This window comes from Cannabis sativa, chromosome 4, assembly GCF_029168945.1.
Source record: "Cannabis sativa cultivar Pink pepper isolate KNU-18-1 chromosome 4, ASM2916894v1, whole genome shotgun sequence".
Taxonomy (NCBI): Eukaryota; Viridiplantae; Streptophyta; class Magnoliopsida; order Rosales; family Cannabaceae; genus Cannabis; species Cannabis sativa.
In genome coordinates this window covers 51,644,934-51,667,101 of record NC_083604.1, presented here as the reverse complement: position 1 = coordinate 51,667,101, position 22,168 = coordinate 51,644,934, and the positions used below count along the sequence as shown (strand labels likewise).

Genomic DNA, 22,168 nt, shown 5'->3' with positions numbered 1-22,168 from the left:
TGGAAGTCCAGATAGCAAACAAAATGGTGTCCAGAACCATGATTGATAATGGGGCTTCTTCAAATCTTTTGTTCAAGACTGCCTGCGAGAAGATAGGGCTCCAGCTCAAGGATTTAACTCCATGCCTTCAGCCCGTCTATGGTTTCTCCGGTCAAGGAGTTGCGCCCCTAGGACAAATCCGCCTACCCCTCACAGTTGGACAAGCTCCAACGAGCATAACTGTCATGGCACAGTTCCTGTTATTGGATGTTCCTTCAGCCTTTAACGTAATGCTAGGCCGACAAGCCTTGTACGACTTAAAAGCTGTCACATCAATATTCCACTTGTGCCTGGAGTTTCCAACCAAAAATAGGGTACGGTGTCTTAGAGGGAACAAGCAATCTGCTCGGGAATGTTACAACCTTGCAGTGGCCAAGGCTAAGAAGGAAAAATCCTCCAGCCAAAGCCCGGACAAGGGAATAAATATTCCCAAGTAGGAAATCGCCCAAGGCGAGGATGAAGATGTGGATCCTCGACTTGGGGACCCAAGCAGCAATGTTGGACCCTTGGAAGAATTAGAAGAGATCGAGGTCGATCCAGATATCCCAGCAAGAAAGCTGAAAAATTGGAAAGGGTTTGTTGCTCAAAGTAAAATCGGAATTGATAAAATTTCTGAGAGCCAACCTAGACGTTTTTGCCTGGTCACATGCGAATATGGTCGGAATCGATCCTTCTATTATTTCGCACGTCCTGAATATCGATCCTAATATACGGCCAGTTCAGAAAAAATGAAGACTGGTGGATAAAGAACGAGCAGTAGCCCTGAAAGACGAAGTTGAAAAGCTGCGCAACAACAATTTCATTATTGAAGCTTTCTACCCGGCTTGGTTCGCGAATCCCATACTCGTGCCTAAGCCGAACAAGAAATAGCGAGTCTGTATTGACTTTACAGACCTCAACAAAGCATGCCCTAAAGACTGTTTCCCACTTCCAAGAATCGATCAGCTCGTCGATGCAACAGCCGGGCACGAAATATTAAGCTTCATGGATGCTTATTCGGGCTACAATCAAATCAAGATGCATCCACCAAACCAAGAACATACAAGTTTCTAGACAGATATGGGTCTCTACTGCTACAAAGTCATGCCATTCGGTCTTAAAAATGCCGGGGCTACATATCAAAGACTGGTCGACAAAATGTTTAAAGATCAGATCGGCAAAAACATGGAAGTGTACGTGGATGATATGCTCGTCAAATCCAGAAAGGCTGGGGAGAACATAGACGACCTGGACGAATGTTTCAAAGTCCTCAGAAAATACAACATGAAACTGAATCCCCTAAAATGCTCCTTCGGAGTCAGCTCGGGAAAGTTTCTAGGCTTCATCTTCAATGCTTGAGGAATTGAAACCAATCTGGAAAAAATCCAAGCCCTCCTGGATATGAACTCGCCAACAAAAACCAAAGAGGTACAAAGCCTAACTGGTCGAATCGCCGCACTCAGCAGATTCGTGTCAAAATCAACGGATAAATGTGTCCCATTCTTCAACATCCTGCGAGGAAACAAAAAGTTTGGGTGGACAGAAGAATGTGAAAGAGCTTTTCGAGATCTAAAGGCACAACTCGCAAAACCTCCCGTCCTCTCTAAATCTCTGGAGGGTGAGGAACTGGGGATATACCTGGCAGTAACGGAGCATGCCATAAGCGCCGTACTAATCAGAGAAGAAGATGGCGTGCAGCATCCAGTCTATTACATCAGTAAAAGACTCATCGAGGCCGAAGGCTGATATCTGTTGATAGAAAAGCTCGCCTACTGCCTCATCTAACCAACAAGAAAGCTAAGACTTTATTTTCAAGCTCATCCTGTTCGGGTGTACACCGACCAACCACTACGGCAAATACTGCAAAAGCCAGATGTCTCTGGGCGATTACTCAAGTGGGCGGTGGAATTGGGACAGTACGAAATCAATTTCCAACCCTGAAAAGCTATCAAAGGCCAAGCTTTGGCCGACTTCGTGGTGGAATGCACACGAAAAACTGAAAGCATCCCAGAAGGCGATCCCGAGCCAACACCACAGCCGACCAGCACTGAAAGCAAGCCGACCTGGAAGCTTCACGTGGATGGATCGGCCACAGATCAGCTATCTAGTGCAGGAATTGCCCTTGTCACACCTCGGGGGCAACACCTGCATGCAGCGGTCAAATTCGGATTCAAAGCCTCCAACAATGAGGTCGAATACGAAACCCTAATCGCTGGACTGAAACTAGCGAAGGAAATGAAAGCCGAAAAAATTGAGATCTGCAGTGACTCACAGCTAGCGGTTAATCATGTATCTGGCGAATACGAGGCTCGAGGAGAAAAAATGATAGCATATCTGAGCAAAATACATGATCTGCTCGCACAGTTCAAAAGCTACAGCCTCAAGCAGATTCCAAGAGAGGAAAATACAACAGTAGATGCGCTAGCCCGTTTGGCGAGCAACAATATAAGTGACAAGGCGAACCTGGTCCCGATCCAGTTTCTTGAAGAGCCTAGCATCACAGGCACGGAAGAAATTGAAATGATCGATACATCTCTGAACTGGATGACGCCAATAGCAGCCTATCTCAACTCTGGGGAACTCCCAGATAACTGAAATGAAGCTCGAAAAATGAGAAGAAAGGCAGCACGGTACATCATCGTAGACAGGATCATGTACAAAAGAGGATTCTCAATGCCATTACTCAGGTGCGTCACACCAAATGGAGCTGCACGACTTCTATATGAAGTTCACAATGGATTCTGCGGAAATCATGCAGCCGGACAGAGCTTATCAAAGAAAATTCTAAGGCAAGGCTACTTCTGGCCGACAATGATTGAAGATTCGAAAGCCTACGTAAAGAAGTTCGACGAATGCCAGAGATTTTCAAAGATACCAAGAGCTCCGCCCAACGAGCTGACGCAGATGCAAAGTCCGTGGCCCTTTTCCATCTGGGGAATTGACCTAATCGGGCAATTACCTAAAGGTAAAGGCGGAGTGCAGTACGCGGTGGTAGCAGTCGACTACTTTACAAAGTGGACTGAAGCCGAACCACTTGCAACTATCACATCATATGCCGATTCGGACTACCATACAAAATAGTCTCAGACAATGGCAAGCAGTTCGACAGTCAATCTTTCACTGATTTCTGCGCGAACCATGGCATCATCAAAAGCTTCTCCGCAGTGGCACATCCACAAGAAAATGGTCAAGTTGAAGCAGTCAACAAGACCCTAAAGGACACACTAAAGAAGAAGCTCAAAGATGCCAAAGGAAATTGGCCGGAAGAACTCCCCGAAGTTCTATGGTCATACCGTACAACGAAAAAAATAGCAACTGGTCAGACACCATTCTCAGTGGCGTACAGTTATTAAGCTATGCTGCCCGTCGAACTCGAACCACCATCCCACAGAAGGTTGACGTACGATCAAGGTACCAATCACATACTCATTGCAGAATCACTTGATGAAATCGAAGAAAAACGAGCAACTGCAAACTTAAAGTTGGTAGCTCATCAATAAAAAGTAGCTCGGTATTTCAACAAACAAGTGAAAGCTCGAAAATTCTTTGTGGGAGATATGGTCCTAAGAAGGATATTCCTAAACACCAAAGACAGCACGTCAGGCGTACTGGGACCCAACTAGGAAGGACCTTATCAGGTGGTCAAAGTTCTCGACTCCGGAGCATACAAACTTGGTAAGTATGACGAAAAAATGCAACTCATTTTAGTACCACAATACTGGAATGGAGAACATTTAAGGAAATACTACCAATGAGTACTCAGGTTGGGTAGACCACTTTAAAGTACTCAGGTCAAATAGACCATTTCAAAGTACTCAGGTCGGGTAGACCACATTAAAGTACTATTGAACATTCGCTATAAGTGAATGGCCTCTTGGGCGGACTCCGCGCAAAGGTTTCAGAAACAAAAGTACTCAGGTTGGGTAGACCACTTTAAAGTACAGTTTCTTATTTGTTTTATGTCATGTTAAGCTAAAAAGATCCATTGGATCACTAGCTCTGATGTAAGTTACTACGGTAAGAAATACATTTTCGATCAATAAAAGAATAAAGATAGTATTTCCAATGCTATTGAGTCGAAAAAATCAGCATGATTATAATTTACCTAGAGTGCGTACAAAAGGTTCAGTCGAACCCAAAACACTGAACAAAAAAGCAATATATTTGCAAAGACAAGTGACCAAGAGTCATACGTTTGCTCGGTCACTTCGGGGGCACCTATACCTGTACAAAGCATCTGGTAAACATAAAACAAAAACAATTGCACTACAATTATAAACAAAGAATGAAATTCATTAAGGATAACAAGAGAAAAATGTACTAGGATTTAAAGCTGCCCGGTCAGCCCGTTGTCCAAAAAATGAAAATTAATTCCAAGTTTAAAGACCGCTTGGTCGGTCATGATGTCTTAAAGGCCTTACGACCATATCTAATATATATATATATAAACAGGAGAGATAAAAAGATCAATGTTCAAACAGCTAGAGTCCCAGGCTCTGGATTTGGTTCTTCTGAGCCGACTGGAGCAGGAGGATCTGTTGTTTGAGCGGGAAAAGCATCAGCAGCCTGGTCAGAAGCTTGGCCGGAAGTTGAAGTAGCCACCTCTTTCCCACCATAGGCAACTTGGGCCGCGCAGTACTTGAGGTACATTTCCTTGGCGTCGCCTAAGTAGTCGAAGTTGGCCTGGGGATTAGCCTTCCAAAAATCAAAGAAGAGCTCGAGGCTGGCAGTCTCCAAAGCATCAACCTTCTCCCTCAAGCGGTTCGCCTCGACCGTCTGAGCGTCCTTATCATCCTTCAGCCGAAGGAGGACCTGCCGCAGAGAAGTCCTCTCATCTTGAAGACGATCAACATCAGCAGATAAGGACTCGATGGTTTCCTCAAAGCGATCAGCAGCCTCAAGGTCCTTTGTCAGCACGGTGACCTTCTTCTCAGCGATAAAAAGCTTCTTGTTGGCCTCACCCAACTCATGGCGAACAGCTGCAGTCTCCTTCCTGGCCTCCTCAGCTTCCTTCTTGGCCAAGTCCGCCTCCGCCCTCAAGGTGTCGGACAGAGCCGTACTCTTGGAAGCAGCAGATTTAGCCCGGGAGTAAGCATAACCCAGCTTCAAACCGGCCTGCACAAAGGAAAAGGTCAGCATATGAAGCTAAGTATGAAAAGCTAAAAGGGAAGTGTCGAAAAGAAAAGACTAACCCTAGTAAGCTCCTGCAAGACTCCGCCCACCAACACATCCAGAGATGAGTGGTCCGCACCAGCCAGCTGCTCACCGACCTCAGGAACCAGCCGGTTCATGTGATGAGCCATCGCTTCCCTGCCCTTCTTGACCTCAGGCAGCACGGGCATGGGTAGGATTGGTGCCTGCATCCACTCAGGAATCCTCCTGACCAGTTCGGACCCAGATGTTGGTGGCCCAGACTCCTTAGAATTGGCAGATTGGGGAGTAGAAGGATTTGCAGCAGCCAGCTCCTCAGAAAGATCAATGACCTCTTCAGAAGGCCTCTTCTCTGAAGACCCCTCTCCGACCTTGGACTTCTTGGCCGGAGGGGGAGCACTAGAGCCTCCGCTCATCCTCTTCCTTAAGGCGTCCATCATCTGTCGAGACATGTCTGCAAAGAGCAAAAACAGCATGGTTAGCAAAAACCAACAAAAATACAAAGTATGGAAGCCAAGAAGCTGAAAAAGAAGTAAAGCGCAGACTGACTATCTGCCTAGAAAGTCAGAAGTCCATCATCACCTGATATCTCAGCCATAACGGCCTTCCCTTTTCTAGCATAAGGATGGGATGGCCGAACAGGTGAAATGGGCTCCCTTATGCGAATGCCGTGTTCCACGGGCCTGGGCATGGCCGGGAGTTTCTTCTTCCTCCTCAAAGGAGCCACCTCCTCAGCCTCAGCCTCAGCTTCATCTTCAGGATTCATAGACTCCTGAGCGTACTGCTTTGCCCGAACACCACCCTTCAACTTAGCTTCACGCTTCAGTTGAATCAACTCATCCTTCTGATGAGCTCGTTCAGGACGAGCAGCAGTAGACTTCCTCTTCTTCCCCGTCATGGACTTAGAAGAAAAGTCCTCAGGGTAGAGCCCGTATTGCACCAGATTTGCATCGGAGGTCAACTGGATAATATCCCTGTCTTCCGCTGGCAACCGGGCAAGCATCTGAGCCCTATCCCTAAGGGTAAGAGTGACGGGAGGACGGTAATATGTTGGAATCTGCTGAAACCGAGTCCGGGAGATGTTCGGATCCTTCACCATGAAGTACTCATCAACAAAACGCCCTATTTTGTTGATGGCCTTGTTGTCCGTCCCGCTCAACCACTTGAAGCCTGGCTGAGAGAAGAAAATATACCCCGACCTGCCTTGCTTGGGGGTAGACTTCAGGTCGAAGAACCAACCGACCTCATGGGGAGAAGGAGCGCCCCATCCCTGAGAAACGTAGAGGACGAAGAGGGCAGACAAATACTTAATGCCCTTGGGAGTGATCTGGGTCGGGCAGAGGCCGAAGAAGTCTACCACATCCTGGAAGTACTTGTGCAAGGGCATCAACGCCCCTTGCTGGCCATGAGCCCCCGACCAGGCACACATCCCCTCACTAGGGTTTGAAGCGCGATTGTCGTGGGTGGGAATGAAGCAGTCCAGCTTGCCCAGGTCTCTGCCCTGGTCGAGAGTGCGGAGGCGTGCCTCCGAAATCTTGGACGGAGGACTCACCCATCTGGCGCCCAAGGCACCCTGCCTCCGATGAGGAATCGCCTCAGCAAGCTCCTCGGTGACAAAGTCGACGCCTGCAACCAGGACGTCCCCGTCAGCATCAACTGGTTGCCCAGCCTCATTGTACTCCCCATAGTTTGGGGGTTCAATCTCCTCCTCTACCTCAGCAACGGGAGGGCTGCCCGAACACGCCTCGTCCAGCTCCTTAACCTCTTGGACTTCAGCGTCCCCCTCACGGTCCTCTTCCATTGGGACCGCCAAATCCTGTTCGGCGTTGGGCAGGGTGGCAAGCCGAGCCACCTGGGGATCAGAAGCGTCAGCTAGACGCGTAGTTTTCTTCGTACGAGCCATCATTCTATGGCTGGGTACGGAATCAGAAGAAGGATTAGCACGAAGACGAGGGTGGACTTCGTGTAGAAGTTGAAGCAGTTCCTGGTCGATTTGATGCTCGGGCTCCCAAGACTCACCAGAGTTCATCTACAAAAGACAACACGCAAGATGAGTGTTGGACGTAGTATCAAGCGAAAAAAACAAGCAAATATGCCGACCATGAGTACCCAACAGATTAAAGAACAGCCATGTTCGAAGAAAAGTCTAAACTCAAGAAGTCAGAAAGTTTTTCTTGAGTTAGGGCGAAAAATTTCATGAAGCTTAAAGAAAGCAGAATGGAAAATAGACGCAATGTAGTTCTAAAATAAGCCTTACGGCTGAAAGCTAACGCAAGGACATGGAAAAGAAGAGTCGCAGAAGTTTCAAACCCTAGGGTTTCCTACAGTGTTCTTTCTACATCAAAGATACATTCAAAAGCACAAGCATGCAAAGGAAAAACATAAAGGGATTCAGAAACTTACTCAAAGATTCAAGTGTCCGGATTCAAGCAAGCCTGAAATCGTCTGTAAACTCTTCAGCAACTTTGAAGCCTGAAAACTCTCTCTTTTTGGTCTGAAGTTTCCTTAACAACGAAGGGTGATGAAATGAGGAAATGTGCCAGTACTCCAAGTATTTATAGGAAAAATGATAACTGTACATAAAGGAACCTTAGACGCCTCGACTTCCCGCCTTGAAAGCAAATATGGGAAGTCAAAATAATCGAGTGCAACCGTCAGCCGTGAAGAGAGAAATTCAGATTTTCAAAATATTAATTGTCAGAGCATTAATTAGCTGAAAATCGAAGGGACGCCCAGTCAGCTTCACATCGAGTCTCGAACGGTCATGCTCGACATGTGTCCCCTTCCGAGGCAGAGCCAGCTCGGAATAAGTCTATACGCAACCTCGACGGTCCCGCATAGACTTGGGGGGAAAATATTATCTCAAAATTGGCACTCTGATGTGGCATCACAAGAATGGTGACACGTGGCATCAACTTAGAGCACCTGGTCGGATCAACATGCCGAGCAGGATGCCTCGCTGGCATGTCCATAATGGAATACTCAACGAGCCATGCACAATGAGAAACACTTAGCAAATTCAGCCAAACACTTCGTGAGTCACCAGCTCAATCCCTATAACTCGGGGATCAACTTGCGTGGATATGGCATACACACGATTCCACTATCGGTGTATACAGCCTCAATCCCACGATCTTAGCATTCAGCAATGATCCCACGATCTTTGCGTTTATGCGCTTTGTAACGAGAGAGGAAACTCCTCCTCCTCAAGTTTTCTGCCCTATAAATAGTGAGGAATGTTCACTGGGCAGGGGGACGAAAAAAGAGAGATTGATCGAAACTGTATAACAGTGATCATACGCCGAAACTCTATAAGCTAAGGCTATCTAAGAATTATATATTCAGAGATATTATTGTAAGAGCTATAAGAAAAGGAATCTTCTTCCTTATTCTTAAGTCAATACAACTAGCGAGGATTAGGCTATTACCGAACTGCTCGGGGCTGAACTTCTATAAAATTTATGTTTCTTATTATTATTATTTGCTTTATTACGTATTCTTATTACGATATATCGTTTATCGCTTATTAAAAGACTCATTGTCGTTGGCTAAAAGTGAAGTCAACAATATATATGATCCGTAAACATATATATACATATAGTATATTTTAATTCAGTGACTAATTATAACTTTGTATATATATGATTCTTAAATTATACATATATTATATTATAAAGAAAAGGCTTTCCTTTTAAAAATATGGGCTTTTTTCATTTTTACACTTCAAAACGGTTTTTTTTTTTTTTTTGCATTTTTACGGAATTAGGCATAGAAGCCCCTATTGCAACTAGCGCTGCAACCTAAATTGCAACAAAAAATCGTACAGAAACCCCTACTGCAACTAGCGCTGCAACCACTTGAGAAACCCAAACCGTAAATGTAAAAAAAAAAGTTAAAAAAGTAGTATATAGGGTATAATATATATACTCTAATAATTATAAGAGAGTGACATCTAAAGAATGTTAAAAATAAATCATATTTTATTTTTGTTATTGAAAATAAATATTGATGTGTTTTGAGTTTGTTGAATTTATTTGTGTATGTTTTAATATGGTACCCTAGACTGTATAATTATTTTATTAAAGGTATACTATATATGTGGTATATGTTTCTACAGAAAATAGGAACAAATTATTTGTGTTTTTTTTTTTTTATTGAAGCTTTTTATTGAATTTAAGTTTTATTATGTTATACCATGAGATATATGAGTTTCTTTTTATCTGAAGATATATATATATATATTGTAAGAAGACATATATCTTTCAAAAAAAAATAGAAGACATATATGTATATATATGGGAAGATAGAGAAGACTTATATACATTATGATATATATATATTATGAAATATATGAGAAACGTGAGAAGATGTGAGAAGATATAGTACTATGACCATTCAATTGTATATAAATAATATAAAAATTAAAATTACATATGATGATGGTGATTACTGATTAAGTTGGACTATTCAATTGTACCAAACTATATATGTCAATGTGAGATTTATATTATAGAAGATGTTTTTCAATTAAAATAATTATAAAACATGATAATAAATATAAACCATCAATATATGCATCATAAAAAATTATGTATATAATGAATGATACAGAATTAAAACTCACATTGATGTTGATATGTGGCTGTTCCTTTCTCAAAAAAAAAGAAGAAGAAAAGTGGCTGCTGCAGAAAGAGAAACGAAAGAGAATAGAAAAGTGGTTTGTTTAGGGTTTAGGGTATATAATATATATACTAAAGTATATAATATTTGGTGGCAAATTTGTCTTTTTGTTTTTAATAATAAAAAATAAATAAAAAACTAAAAAGTAGCATTACACGTAATGGTTTATACTGAAGAAATTGGGAGGAGAACTTCTCCCATTCTTTTCTCCTAATTTTATGTCTTTCCCTTAGAGTATTCCAACCATTAAATAAAGTAAACAAATGAAAAGAAGTGATTACCATACCTATCACTCCCAATCCTGATTAGTAAACATGTCATAAATATTTTCAATTTATATACTTAAATACCACATCTTTTATTTCAACGGATTAAATATCTAAAGTTTAGTTTTACTCACTCCTGTTACTACTTTTCTGTTAAATATAATTGAGAATATTTTTATGCCACATGTTACTCAAGTATTGGTCCACTTCATAATTTCTTTTAAAAAATTTATTAACTAATTTTAAAAATAAGAAAAATAATTATGAATATATTATTATTTTTTATAAATATTGTAAATAAATTATAAAAACAAATAATCAATTTTTTTTCATTTTTTAATCTCTCGATCCCTGCCCAAACTAGCTAAAAAGAGCAAAATAAAAAAGAAATAACAATGAAGGATTAGTCATGGACACAGGCAGAACATGCAGAAACGAGCAAGAAAAAGTGATCTGCCATGGATGTCGGTGAAACATAGAAATCTAACATGGTTTGTTTGGGCTGCCGGAAAAAATGAGAGGATTTGTGGTGCCTCGATCCGAGAGCAATGCGAGCAAGAGAGAGGTGAAGGAGGTTTGTTTGAGTCGCATAGGAAGGCGGAGGGTGGTGGCTCGCATTCATCGTCAATGTTCATCAATCCGCCATTGAGGCCGACATGAAGAAAAAGAGAGAGACGTAACCGATTTTCGAGGGTGGTGGTTGCCCTTGAATTTTTGGGTTCTGATTGTTTAATGAGTTTGATTTATGGTTTTGCATAAAGAAAAATGAAGATTTATGGATGAGGAATAATTTAGTGCATGTTTGGCATCATAACTAAAAAACTGTTTTTTGTTTTTAAAAACAGAAAATTGTTTTTAAAAACAATTTGGCTTGTTTGGCCTTGTTTTTTAAAAACAGTTTTCAGAAAACAAAGTTATAAAAAACAAGAATTTTGAAAACAACAAAATGTTGTTTTCTGTTTTAAAAACCAATTCACTTTTAGTCAATATTGTTTTTAAAAATCACTAGCCAAACGTGACTTGTGTTTAAAAACTTCAAAAATTATTTTTTGTTCTCATTTCTAAAAATAATTTTTTAAAACAAAAAACAGAAAACAATACCAAACATGCTCTTAGGTTTTTATTTATGTCCTGGATAGTTGTTTTTTTTTCTCATTGTTTTTACAGTTTAGGGGTGTTCACTAAGTATTCGATCCAATCCAATTCGCACGATCCAATCCACAAAATGCGTATATCCGCACTTGCGCGGATTGGATTGGATTGAAAAATTTAAAATCTGCACTTGTGCGGATTGGATGTTGTTTGACCTCAAAAAGTAACCGATACAATACAATCCGTACTTAATTATGTATATTTTTAAAAAAATTATAATATATAATATATATTTATTAATTTTCTAATAATATTAAAAAAAAAAAAAGAGAAACAAACTTCTAATTTCTTAATCTTTTTTAGTAATATATTGAGTTAGTGTATTTTATTTATTTTATAATAAAAAACACCAAAAAATTTATTCTTATTCACATAGACACATACACATAAATTTAAATATATATATATACTAACTTATTTATTTTAGTAATGAATATATATATATATATATATTTGGGTAAATTGCGGCATAAATACTTAATGTTTCAGATTTTATACACTTAAATACCTAATGTTTATTTTTGGAGGCCAAAATACCTAATGTTACATTTCTCTTACATTGATACTACCACTTCTGTTAACTCATAAATATGGACACGTGGAGGATTCAGATACATTACATTTATTTTTATTTTATTTTAAAACTTAATATTTTTAATATCATAAACTAAATGCAACTTGTTTTAGAAAAAAAAAAACTTGTTCTCATAATAATTTTCACATGATATTGGCACTTCAATTCGATAATCATGTTCCATATACTACACTAGTTTACTCAGCTATGGTAATTTAGTATTGCATTTCTCTTATTTTTTTTAAAAAAAACAAGTAGTATTTAGTTTTTAATATTAAGAATATTAAATTTTAAAATAAAATAAATAAATGTAATGCATTTTGGCCCTCCACGTGTCCATATTTATGAGTTAATAACGAAAGTGGTAGTAACAGTGTAAGAGAATTGTAACATTAAGTATTTTTGCCTTCAAAAATAAACATTAGGTATTTAAGTGTATAAAATCTGAAATATTATGTATTTATGCTGCAATTTACCCTATATATTTTAGTGTAAATCTAAAGATGAGTACATATATATTGACATATATGCATATTAATTTGATTTATATATAAATGGAGATGGAAAAAGATTATTATTGGAGATTAAGAAATAATAATCTTTTTTTAATTTTTTTTTCTATAAAATATTAAATAATTTATCATTAAAGAAACAATCAATCCAAAATAACCGATCAAATCCACACTATTGCAAATTAGATTGGAATGGATATAAACTGTTATGCGGATCGGATTGGATTCAAAATATGAAATCTATGTTGGAGTTATTTTACCAGGATCTAGATTTACTAACAAGTATGTTATTAACATCCTAAATATGAACTTCTAAAACGATATGAAATAAACACATATAAAGTATAAAAAACCTTACAGTGGTTGCAGCGGATAAAATGTCTCCTTCCACTCAGATCTCTAACCCTTGTATCCTTTCTGTAGCAGAGTATCACTAAGATCTGAGTTCGAATCTCCTTCTCTTGAAACTGGATTCTTCACAGCCTTACACACTATGATTGAGTACTACTTGATGTGTGTGGGCACTCACTCTTTTCACTATGTGGCTTCGGTTTTGAAGAGAGAAAGAGAGAGAGATGGTTTCGGCTAGGGTAGTGAAGGAGGCTTTGAAATTTTTACTGAAGGAATGAGATGCATCATCTTTTCCCTTAAGCCATCACTACCAATTTATAGGAAACTACCTAGGGTTAGGTTAGATTTATTTGGCATTAAAATAATAGAAAATAAATGGTAAATTCAATAGTGTGCCCGACAATGGATAGTTATTGGGCCCCACTTTGCACTTTGGCCATTTTTCTCATTTTCCTTCTTATTTTCTAAAAAATGCTAATTTTCTAATTTAACCACTTAAATGCCAAATCTAATTATTTAATAACTAAAAATTAATTATTAAATAATATAGTCATTTAATATATTTATTAATTAGACTTATCAAAGTCTCTTAATTAACAAATAAACCCTAGAAACTCTTTCTTCACAATTAAGCCCTTGCTTAGTGAAAATTCATAAACTCAACATAGTCTAATTTTAGAATTATAATTGATTAATAAAAATCAATTAACTAAGTCTTACAAATAGTATTGTCTCAACTAGTATGGGGACCATGGGCCTATATATCTGAGCTTCCAATAAGCAGCCCTAGAATCTACCAAGTAAATTCACTGTCTTATTAATTCCTCGTTGCATCTACCATAGAACTTGGAATTGCACTCTCAGTTATATAGAACGCTCTATATGTTCCACGATATAGATACGCTATTAGCTATCCATTGTTATAATCCCAATAATCAATGATCCTCTATAGATGATTTACATTGTATAGGGATTAATTTACCGTTACACTCTTCAATGTATTTTATCCTTAAAACACTTAGCCACCTATAAATGATATTTCAGTGAACTAATATAGTCACTAAAATGAGCGCTCTATCATTTATCTCTATTTAGCAAGCTCGAAGGAAATCATCGTTTCACTTCTAAATACCTATAGAAGCTATAGATTCCGTATCTATGATTAGCGCTCCCACTCAATTGCACTACCATGTTCCCAAAATGTACGTATCAACCTGACCAAAAAATAGGCTTAACTAACAAATCAAAGAACATGTATAATACTCTTGAGATCGAACCTAATCATGTCAGGATTAAGATCATTTGATCTAGGATCAACTAGGTGATATTGAATTGAATAGATGTTACAGTAAGTTTAATATATCTGATTCAAAGTTCAATATCGATCCCTTCCGATGCATACTCCATGCATCCAACCCAAGCTTTACTTTAACCAATGCCCTGGAAAGGACATAGCACTTATCCAAGGTGCAAGTAAACTATGTTGTAGATTATCATATCAGTTAAACCCCGTGTACTGATAAATCTAAGAATATATATTTAATCACACAATCTTGATTACTTTCCACTGTGCTGACGACACAATAAATAAGAACATAAATGTGATAAGGATTTGGATGAATTTATAAATCAAATAAACAAATAAATGATAATATGAATCAAATGACACATTAAATAAGTGATGAAAATACTTCTGTTTCTTTATTGATATTTAAATGATAGAGATTACATTGAAATAGAGTTTTATTTATGACATAAAAACTAACAATCTACACTTAGTGCGGATTAGATGTTGTTTGACCAAAAAAGTGCGGATTAGATTGAATGAACATCCCTATTAATACAATTACAGTATGCGGAAAAAAAAAAAAGAAGACATACAACAGTTATCAGAAGAAGAAAAAAAGGAGGAGAGAGAACTTTTAATATTATTTAGTTTTTTATTTTTCAAAGAAATTATGTAGTGGACCAATACCTAAGTAATACGTGGCATAGAAATATTCTCAATTATATTTAACAAAAAAGTAGTAACGGTAGTGAGTAAAACTAAACTTTGGGTATTTAATCCGTTGAAATAAAAGATGTGGTATTTAAGTGTATAAAATTGAAAATATTTGATATTTATGCCGCAAATATCCCTAAAATAAATAAATGTAATACATCTGAACTCTCCATGTGTCCATATTCATAAGTTAACAGAAGTAGTAGTAACGGTATAAGGAAATTGTAATATTGAGTATTTTTGTCTCCAAAAATAAAAATAAAATATTTAAGTGCATAAATTTAAAACATTAGCTATTAATGCCGCAATTTACCTTTAGCAAATAATCAATTTTATTTGGCAGATTTTCTTGCAAACAATACAGACCAATATTTACCAACTGCCCAAGAAAAAGCAAAACTCAATACCCAACAAACAGTAGACACAAACTAAATTATTATATTATTATATATGCATATGCATGGAGAGTTTCACACTGAGATTGTGTGTGCTCTCGGAGAGAGTCCTGAATCAAATATTGGACTTGTGAAACAATTGCTGTAAATTTGTGTGTAGATAAGGGAAGAAGAATCCAAATTTGAAGCTGAATTAAGAAGATAATTTCACATTTGTAGAGCCTGGACGAGGAATCAACAAGTAACTTCAGTTACTAATAGCGCTCTTCATCTTTTTAATGCAATCCAATGCCTGTTGGAATTGGCTTTCTTCCAGTGCAATGGTGAACCTACAGTAGCCAGGAATTCCAGTCCACGAGCCACTGTTGATGCATAAACCAGTGGTCTTGTGTAAGACTTCCCTGATATTTGAGTCATCAAGAGCTTCAGAAGATGCAACAGTCCCATTCACGCTTCCTGCTTTGGAGGATAGCTCAAGTTTAACACTCTTGTTGAGGCACGCCGAGGGCGTGGCAACCATGGAAATGCCACCCTGTGGTTCAAGCACGTCCCAGCCACAGTTCTTTAATGTCTGGGAAAAAGAAACATGATCATAACCAGGGTAAGAAAATTGCAAAGATAATCACTGTTAGCTACTTGTACACATATTTTCTTTAGAAGTTGATATGGGACATCTCTGCACTCCAATCGTCCTTCGATATTAACATGGCAGAATTCAAGGTTGTTATTTTAACTGTATGTAACTATGTTTCATGTTAAGAAAATAAAGAACATTTTTTCATACAATCTCCCAATGAATTACCGAGTTCTCCTTCCCTGAAAGCAATCAGAATTGGCCAACGACTTTACAAACTATCGCTATTATATGATGACTGCCAATTTGTTTGGCTCTCCAAGAAATATAGTGCAATATTTCAACCCATAATGCTAGCATTCAAACCAGACCAATTGCATTTTACACAAAAAAAAAAAAAAAAAAAGAAAAAAAAAAAGAAGAAAGAAGCTTTCTATTACAACCATTTGGATAGAAGTGACTCCAAAAGCTAGCCTAAGCCTAAGAGAAAAGGGTCCCCAAGTAGTTATAACACTAACCAATCCCATACTTGTCAATGTGGGATCCTAACAATACACCCCTCCTTAGAAGGGGACATCCACGGCGGCCCACTCAGGGCTTTTCCACAGGTCACCCCCTCAGCGACGTCGGTCCCACTTGAGGGTGCGTGGCTCTTATACCATTTGTTATGACCATGTAGGTAGAACTAACTCTCAAAAAATAGCCTAAAGGAGGAGGATACCCAAGTAGTAATCAACCACCAACCAATCCTATACGCAGTCAATGTAGGATCCTAACACCTTCTTCCCACTTCTTAAGCTAGACATTTAAAGAAAGAAAACAAATATGGAGACTAAAATGTACCTTGACATTGTCTCAGTTACTAAATAGTGCGCTCATGTCTTTAGTTAGGAGCCAGAAATAAAGGCTTGACAGAAAAAGAAATAAGAAAAGAAAAGAAATAAAGTGGTAATGGGGGAAAAGAAATGATGTTCACCTCTTTCAAGCGCTTTGACCTATCCTCCAAATTTCTTATCTCCTTTCCAATAGACTCCCATAAATCTCCTGATTTCTGTTCTCTTAAGTTCAACAGCTTCTTTGCGGCATATTTCACAGTGTTGTGGGGTTTGCTCAATCCTGGAAAGCTATAAAATGCATCAACCAAAGCAGGCTCATTTAAAACTAGAAAACCAAATTTGAGTGACCCAGAGAGCATTTTGAGAGACAGTCCTCCAAGCAGAGAGACAGAAAAAGATGGGTTGCCAGACTTTAGCTTTAATAAACTGTCAGCCAAATTCCAACCACCCCAACCCTCAAAGTCAAATTCCAAGCCCGAAAATGAAGTGTCAATGACAACTTTGGCCCCAAACTTGGCACATATACATAGCAAATTCTGAATCTCTTTGTTGTTGTACAGCAAACCAGTTGGGCTAATTGTAGGTCCAGAAATGTACACCCACGGGTTATGCACAGTTTCAAGTATCCCAGAAAGTGTTTTCTCGGTAAGCTTAAAGCCTTCTTCTAGATTAGTGGGTACATTTAATATATTTGCTTTCAGAAACTTAGCAGCAGAAACATAATACCCATTTGAACCAGCCGGAAAGCACAATGTTCCACCTTCTTGGATACAGCAAAGTACCAACTTATTGAAAAGTGCAAGTGTGTTGTCGGCATATATAAATTCTGTACTATTATCAGCTGGGAAACCATAATTATTTTTAATAAATTGCTTGATGCAGGGGGTAGGATCGGTTTCAGACTCAGCCATATTCTGCCTTGCAAAGCTTTCAAAAATAGAAGCTTTGACAGGAGATGGAACAGGCAAGAAGCTTTGATCAGCATCCATATGAATCAAGGAAGTGTTCTCTGTTTCACTTACTGTCAACTCAGCATTGTCAAGGACTGAGATCGCTGAACTAGAAAACCCAATCATCTCTGCTGATCTAGCCTTCCCAGATTCCCTCTGAAGATCATACACAAAATCAGTATGAGAAAAAAGTTTAAACAAATTGATAAGAAAAGCAGTTTACTCAGAATTTCACATTAAGCAAATCAAGACCTGCAATTTTCTACTTTTAGTACATAAATGACTCCTGACAAGAAAACTTCACGATAGAGATATCACATTTCAAAAGGTACCATACAATAACTATGTTATGTATTAAGAAATCCCTTCTTAGAAAAAGAAAATGTTAACACAATATACTGACCTCTGCAGGTGGATGCCTGTCAGAAAGCTGAAAAGCTAAAAGCTCATGGAAAAGACAACCATAATAGCTTTGACTAATCAGTGCTGTATTTCCCTCTAGCAGTTCCACAGTCTTGGACAAGGCCTTAAATATGGCCTCATCTTCTGAAATCACAAAAGCTACTTCTAAATCTGAATACACCTGAAAAGAGCATTTTATCACCATTAATGAGAAAATGTTTCAGCACTAGCAGGATCCTGATTGACTAAGATAAGGTAGAAGCTATAGAGATAGCCAGAGTAAGTTAAGTGATTTATAGAATTAAAATAAACAAGTACCTGGTTTTTTAATAAGCCACATATTATTGCTGCATGTGACGGTAGAGGAGTTTCTGCAATATATTTTAGGACTCCATTGGAACTTGGAAGACTGGATAGCTCAAAGTGATCAGATATGTCTAAGAATAGACGAGATCCAATTTCTCTTGTTATATCTAAAAGATGCACAAAGGCTGCACTAGTAACAGCCTCAAATTGAGCAATCCCAGTTACAACCACCTGTGGCTTTAGCTTTCTTATCAGCTCTATCATTAGCTCTGACTGGCGGGGGGCTTCAATGACTGTAAGCTTGTCCTCCACAGGACTAGTGCTCCCATTACCCTACAATAAATAGATTGATAGAATCACCATCACGCAGCAAATAAAACCAAAGACCTTGTCCATCCCCCAATTCACCTTTTCTGAACTTATAATTGCATTGAAAGGGCCTCCTAAACTCAGATCCAACTTTACGAATTTGAAATAAAATGAAAACTGAAAGCTAAATTGATATGGAATCGTACAAAAACATTAGCTCCACCGCTTATAAGTTTTGAAGTAACTCTGGGACACTATGAAACTTCAGGAAGCAATGACAAATTTACAAATATAGAAAACTCGCAAATTCAACATTCTAAAGTAATTTTGATCACATTGATTAAAAGTTACACATATAAACCAAAATCATGTAAGGTCAGATTCTTCAAAGAATTAATAAAAAATATTTTCATCAATACAAAAGAACTAAAGAAAGCAAAAGCCCATATGAACAGCTAACACAATACGTACCCCAAGACCTAAAGAGGTTAACCACTGCCGAGGAAGGTGTCGTGTCAGATGTTCATCAACAATTGCGAGTCGAGGTGAAAACAACCGTAGAGCATTCTCAATAGCAACAGCCCTTGAGGGAAAGACAACAACATTCTTGCCACAAGAATGGGAAACAGAAAGTCAGAAATGCAGGGTATTTTATGAAACCAAAAACCAATATGCCCACATTGCCACACAACTTCATCCTTAAAAGATATTTTATGTTTATTTTAGTATACTTCATTTGTATAATCACCATGGTTAACAAATATATATTGAATGAAGCAAGGTCAAATCTCTAAGACATGATAAACAGACTTAATCAGAGCAGAAACTAGAAGAAATGGAGAGAAAAAGTTTTCTTACGTCGGCAGTGAGTGGAATTCTATGATATGTTTTCATGAAACCAGCAATGAGGTTACGGAATCGTTTGCTTCCAGCTGGTGGTTCATATGTGCAAAAGGAATTATCATTCAGAATGCCAGCTAGATAAGCTAGGAAGGGAATCTTCTCATCAGCAACAGCATCATCTTGAAAGGATAAATCTAAAGAACTGCTGACCTCTTGGAAACCACTTTTAAGAAATTCAAAAACTTTCTTCACCTATAAATTTAGTAAGACTATTATCCTTCCGTTTCAAATGCAGAATACAAGGCTTTGAAAAATGGAAATCAATCATGTACACACCTGAGTTGGCTGGCGAAGTTGACAGCTATATACTGATAGAGCATGAGAAATTCTGCCACCTGCCTTTCCATATGCCCATGCTGTTCGAGCACAAATAGGCTGGTCAGCAGAGAGCCCCATGAAGAACTCAAACCGGTGAGGGCTATTCTTTTCAATTTCAACTAGAGCTGAAATATCAGTATCTGAAGCCTGTAAAAACACATTTCAGTAGAGTAAACATTGAAGGGTACAAATGATCTCTGACTAACAATAAAGTTAACTTACCTGGAGAATTTTTGTCTGCCAAAGTTTAGTAACATTGAAACCACGGCGTTCAAACAAGCGTTTGCAAACACCTTGTCCTGGACGGCCTCCCATGTTGAAGATCATTATCCCCATGGGTTTGATGACAGATATTCCTTCCTCAACTGCTCTAGCAATAAGACCTAAGCCGAACTGATCCTCAACAAAGCCCTTCATAATAGAAAACGAAAAAAATGCATTAAAACAATTACCATAAAGAGATGGACTTTCTGCATTGCCTATTAATCATGTCTTGATTCTTTTCAATTAACAGAAAATGCAATAGTAGACCTTTTCTGCTTAAGAAATATGAATTGAAGATGAAAGAAAGGCAACACAAAAGGACTTCAAATATACCTCATTCTTATAAATTTAAATGAACTTTCATCTAAGAGGAATACAGGCACATCAGAAATTTAAGAGTGTATCAAAGAAGCTAAGTTTGATATAAAAAAAAAAGATATTCCTTTATTCTGCCGAAGTTCAATTAAGGAAGACCCACAACTTTGGCTTAGTCACTTTGCTTCATTTCTTAATTAACTTTCTTCTTAGTAACTCATAAGTGTAGAATGAAAATCACAAAAGTGAAGTTGAAGCAAATTATAGTATCATTTTAAAAGAACCAAATTCAAGAAAGTACTCAAAAATCTGACCATATTGGACCGGTAATTAGAGAGGTTTTGGTAGACTGAGAACTATGAGACCACGTAAAGATATAAATTTTACTTTGCAGAATGAAATGGAACAAAAGCATAATGTTGAGGATCTGGTACCAACCTGAAGTGCACAATAATTGCTTAACGAATACAGAAATTCTTCGCTTGCATTTTCTGTTATCATCTTAGTCATTGCATCTGGATTTGGGTTAAGAATCTGCGTGAACATTTTTATAAGAATCAAACTATTGATTCACAAAATAGGAGCATCCTTGGATTTTGAGGAGAGAGGTATGAACCCACCTGAGGAATGCATCCAACAATTCGTTCGAGCTGAATGCCACTGTCTCTACAATAAGACAAAAGATCAGACTCGTAAAACTCAACTCTGTCCAGCAAAGTCTTGTTGTCCCCATCATAGACAGGTTGACCCATTTCATCCAAAGCATTCAAGTACAAGTTTATCCAAGAAATCTTAATCGCTCTGGGGTTGATATCAAGCCCATAAACCTGAAAAAAGTTGTACAGTCAAATAAGAACACCAAAAATTAAGGTTTTAGAGTCAGAAGAACACCAAAAATAAGAACAAAAACAATAAAACAAATAAAGAAATGAAAGTCAGCAAGAAAACCTTGGAAGGCAACCATTTCTCAGCTATGGCAATTGAAATCCAACCATTGCCACAACCCAGCTCAGCAACAGTCCTATCTCTGAAGATAGAATCCGGGTGTCTATTTAAACCTTCGTAGAAGGTAAAAGACCAGTCCTCCGGTAGAAAAATGCTGGGGATCACCATAGTGGTCAGCTTCTTCCTCCCTTGGTAACCTAATTATAATCACAAACAGAATGCAGACACATAAAAACCAAAGAGCCAATATATATGTATACATATATCATACATGCTAAAGTCTTTCATATGGCTTTTACTTTTTCTTCTTCTTTTTTCTTTGCTGGAAAAATAGAGGCAAGCAAAAGAGAAATGGGTTACCCTCATATTGATCAAGGATGATGTCATCGATCCGGAAATGGTAGGTCTCGAAGCATTTATCAGAGGCTTCCTTGGAAGGAAACCTTTTGTGGAGGTCGGAGAGGAAGATCCGGGCCTGAACACGAGTGTTGGGGTCCTCAAGACGTTCAAGCAGATCCCTCAAAGCGGCGTATGCAGCGTCCCCAGACTGCTGACACTGTTTCAAGAAGTCATCAAGAGTTGTTTCCGCCATTTCTCTAAAAGTGGACGCAGAGGCAGTAGAACGAGGACGATACACTGAAATGATATGTTCTCTTCTCTCAGTCTCGGGTCTTGCACAGAGAATTAATAAATAACTAAACAAAACATATGGTATGTGGGACACGCAAAGATCTTTTCTTCACCCATTTTTTTTTTATTATTATTATTATTATATTTTTTTTTCTTCTTAAATGTATTATTATGTTTTGATACTTCAGTAAAACCTCCATGCTCTATTAAAAAATAAAATAAAAAATTATTTAGCCTCTTAAATTTTGTCACTATAATTAATATGGGCGTTGTCAAAAATGCTTTCTTAATTTTATTCATTAATAAATTATATTT

At 38.1% G+C, this 22,168-nt stretch overlaps 1 protein-coding gene across 1 annotated transcript; it reads right to left on the bottom strand.

Moving 5' to 3' along the window:
- Positions 1 to 15,020: 15,020 nt before the first annotated feature.
- LOC115712430 (methionine S-methyltransferase) lies at positions 15,021 to 21,944 on the bottom strand. Its single transcript, XM_030640705.2, has 12 exons — positions 21,584 to 21,944; positions 21,227 to 21,420; positions 20,899 to 21,105; positions 20,717 to 20,812; positions 19,922 to 20,110; positions 19,658 to 19,846; positions 19,337 to 19,573; positions 18,950 to 19,084; positions 18,182 to 18,502; positions 17,865 to 18,044; positions 16,652 to 17,617; positions 15,021 to 15,672 (listed from the first exon to the last, which is right to left on the bottom strand). Exons 1-12 carry the CDS (start codon positions 21,813 to 21,815, stop codon positions 15,349 to 15,351), a joined length of 3,270 nt encoding a protein of 1,089 aa, XP_030496565.2. The 5' UTR covers positions 21,816 to 21,944; the 3' UTR covers positions 15,021 to 15,348.
- Between the last annotated feature and the right edge of the window lie 224 nt (positions 21,945 to 22,168).

Coding starts and splice junctions, on each gene's coding strand:
- LOC115712430 (XM_030640705.2), bottom strand. CDS start 21,815: ATGGCGGAAACAACTCTTGATGACTTCTTGAAACAGTGTCAGCAGTCT. Junction 18,503..18,949: donor TAACCTCTTTAGGTCTTGGG/GTACGTATTGTG, acceptor TATTTATTGTAG/GGTAATGGGAGCACTAGTCC. Junction 15,673..16,651: donor GGTCAAAGCGCTTGAAAGAG/GTGAACATCATT, acceptor TCTTTTTCCCAG/ACATTAAAGAACTGTGGCTG.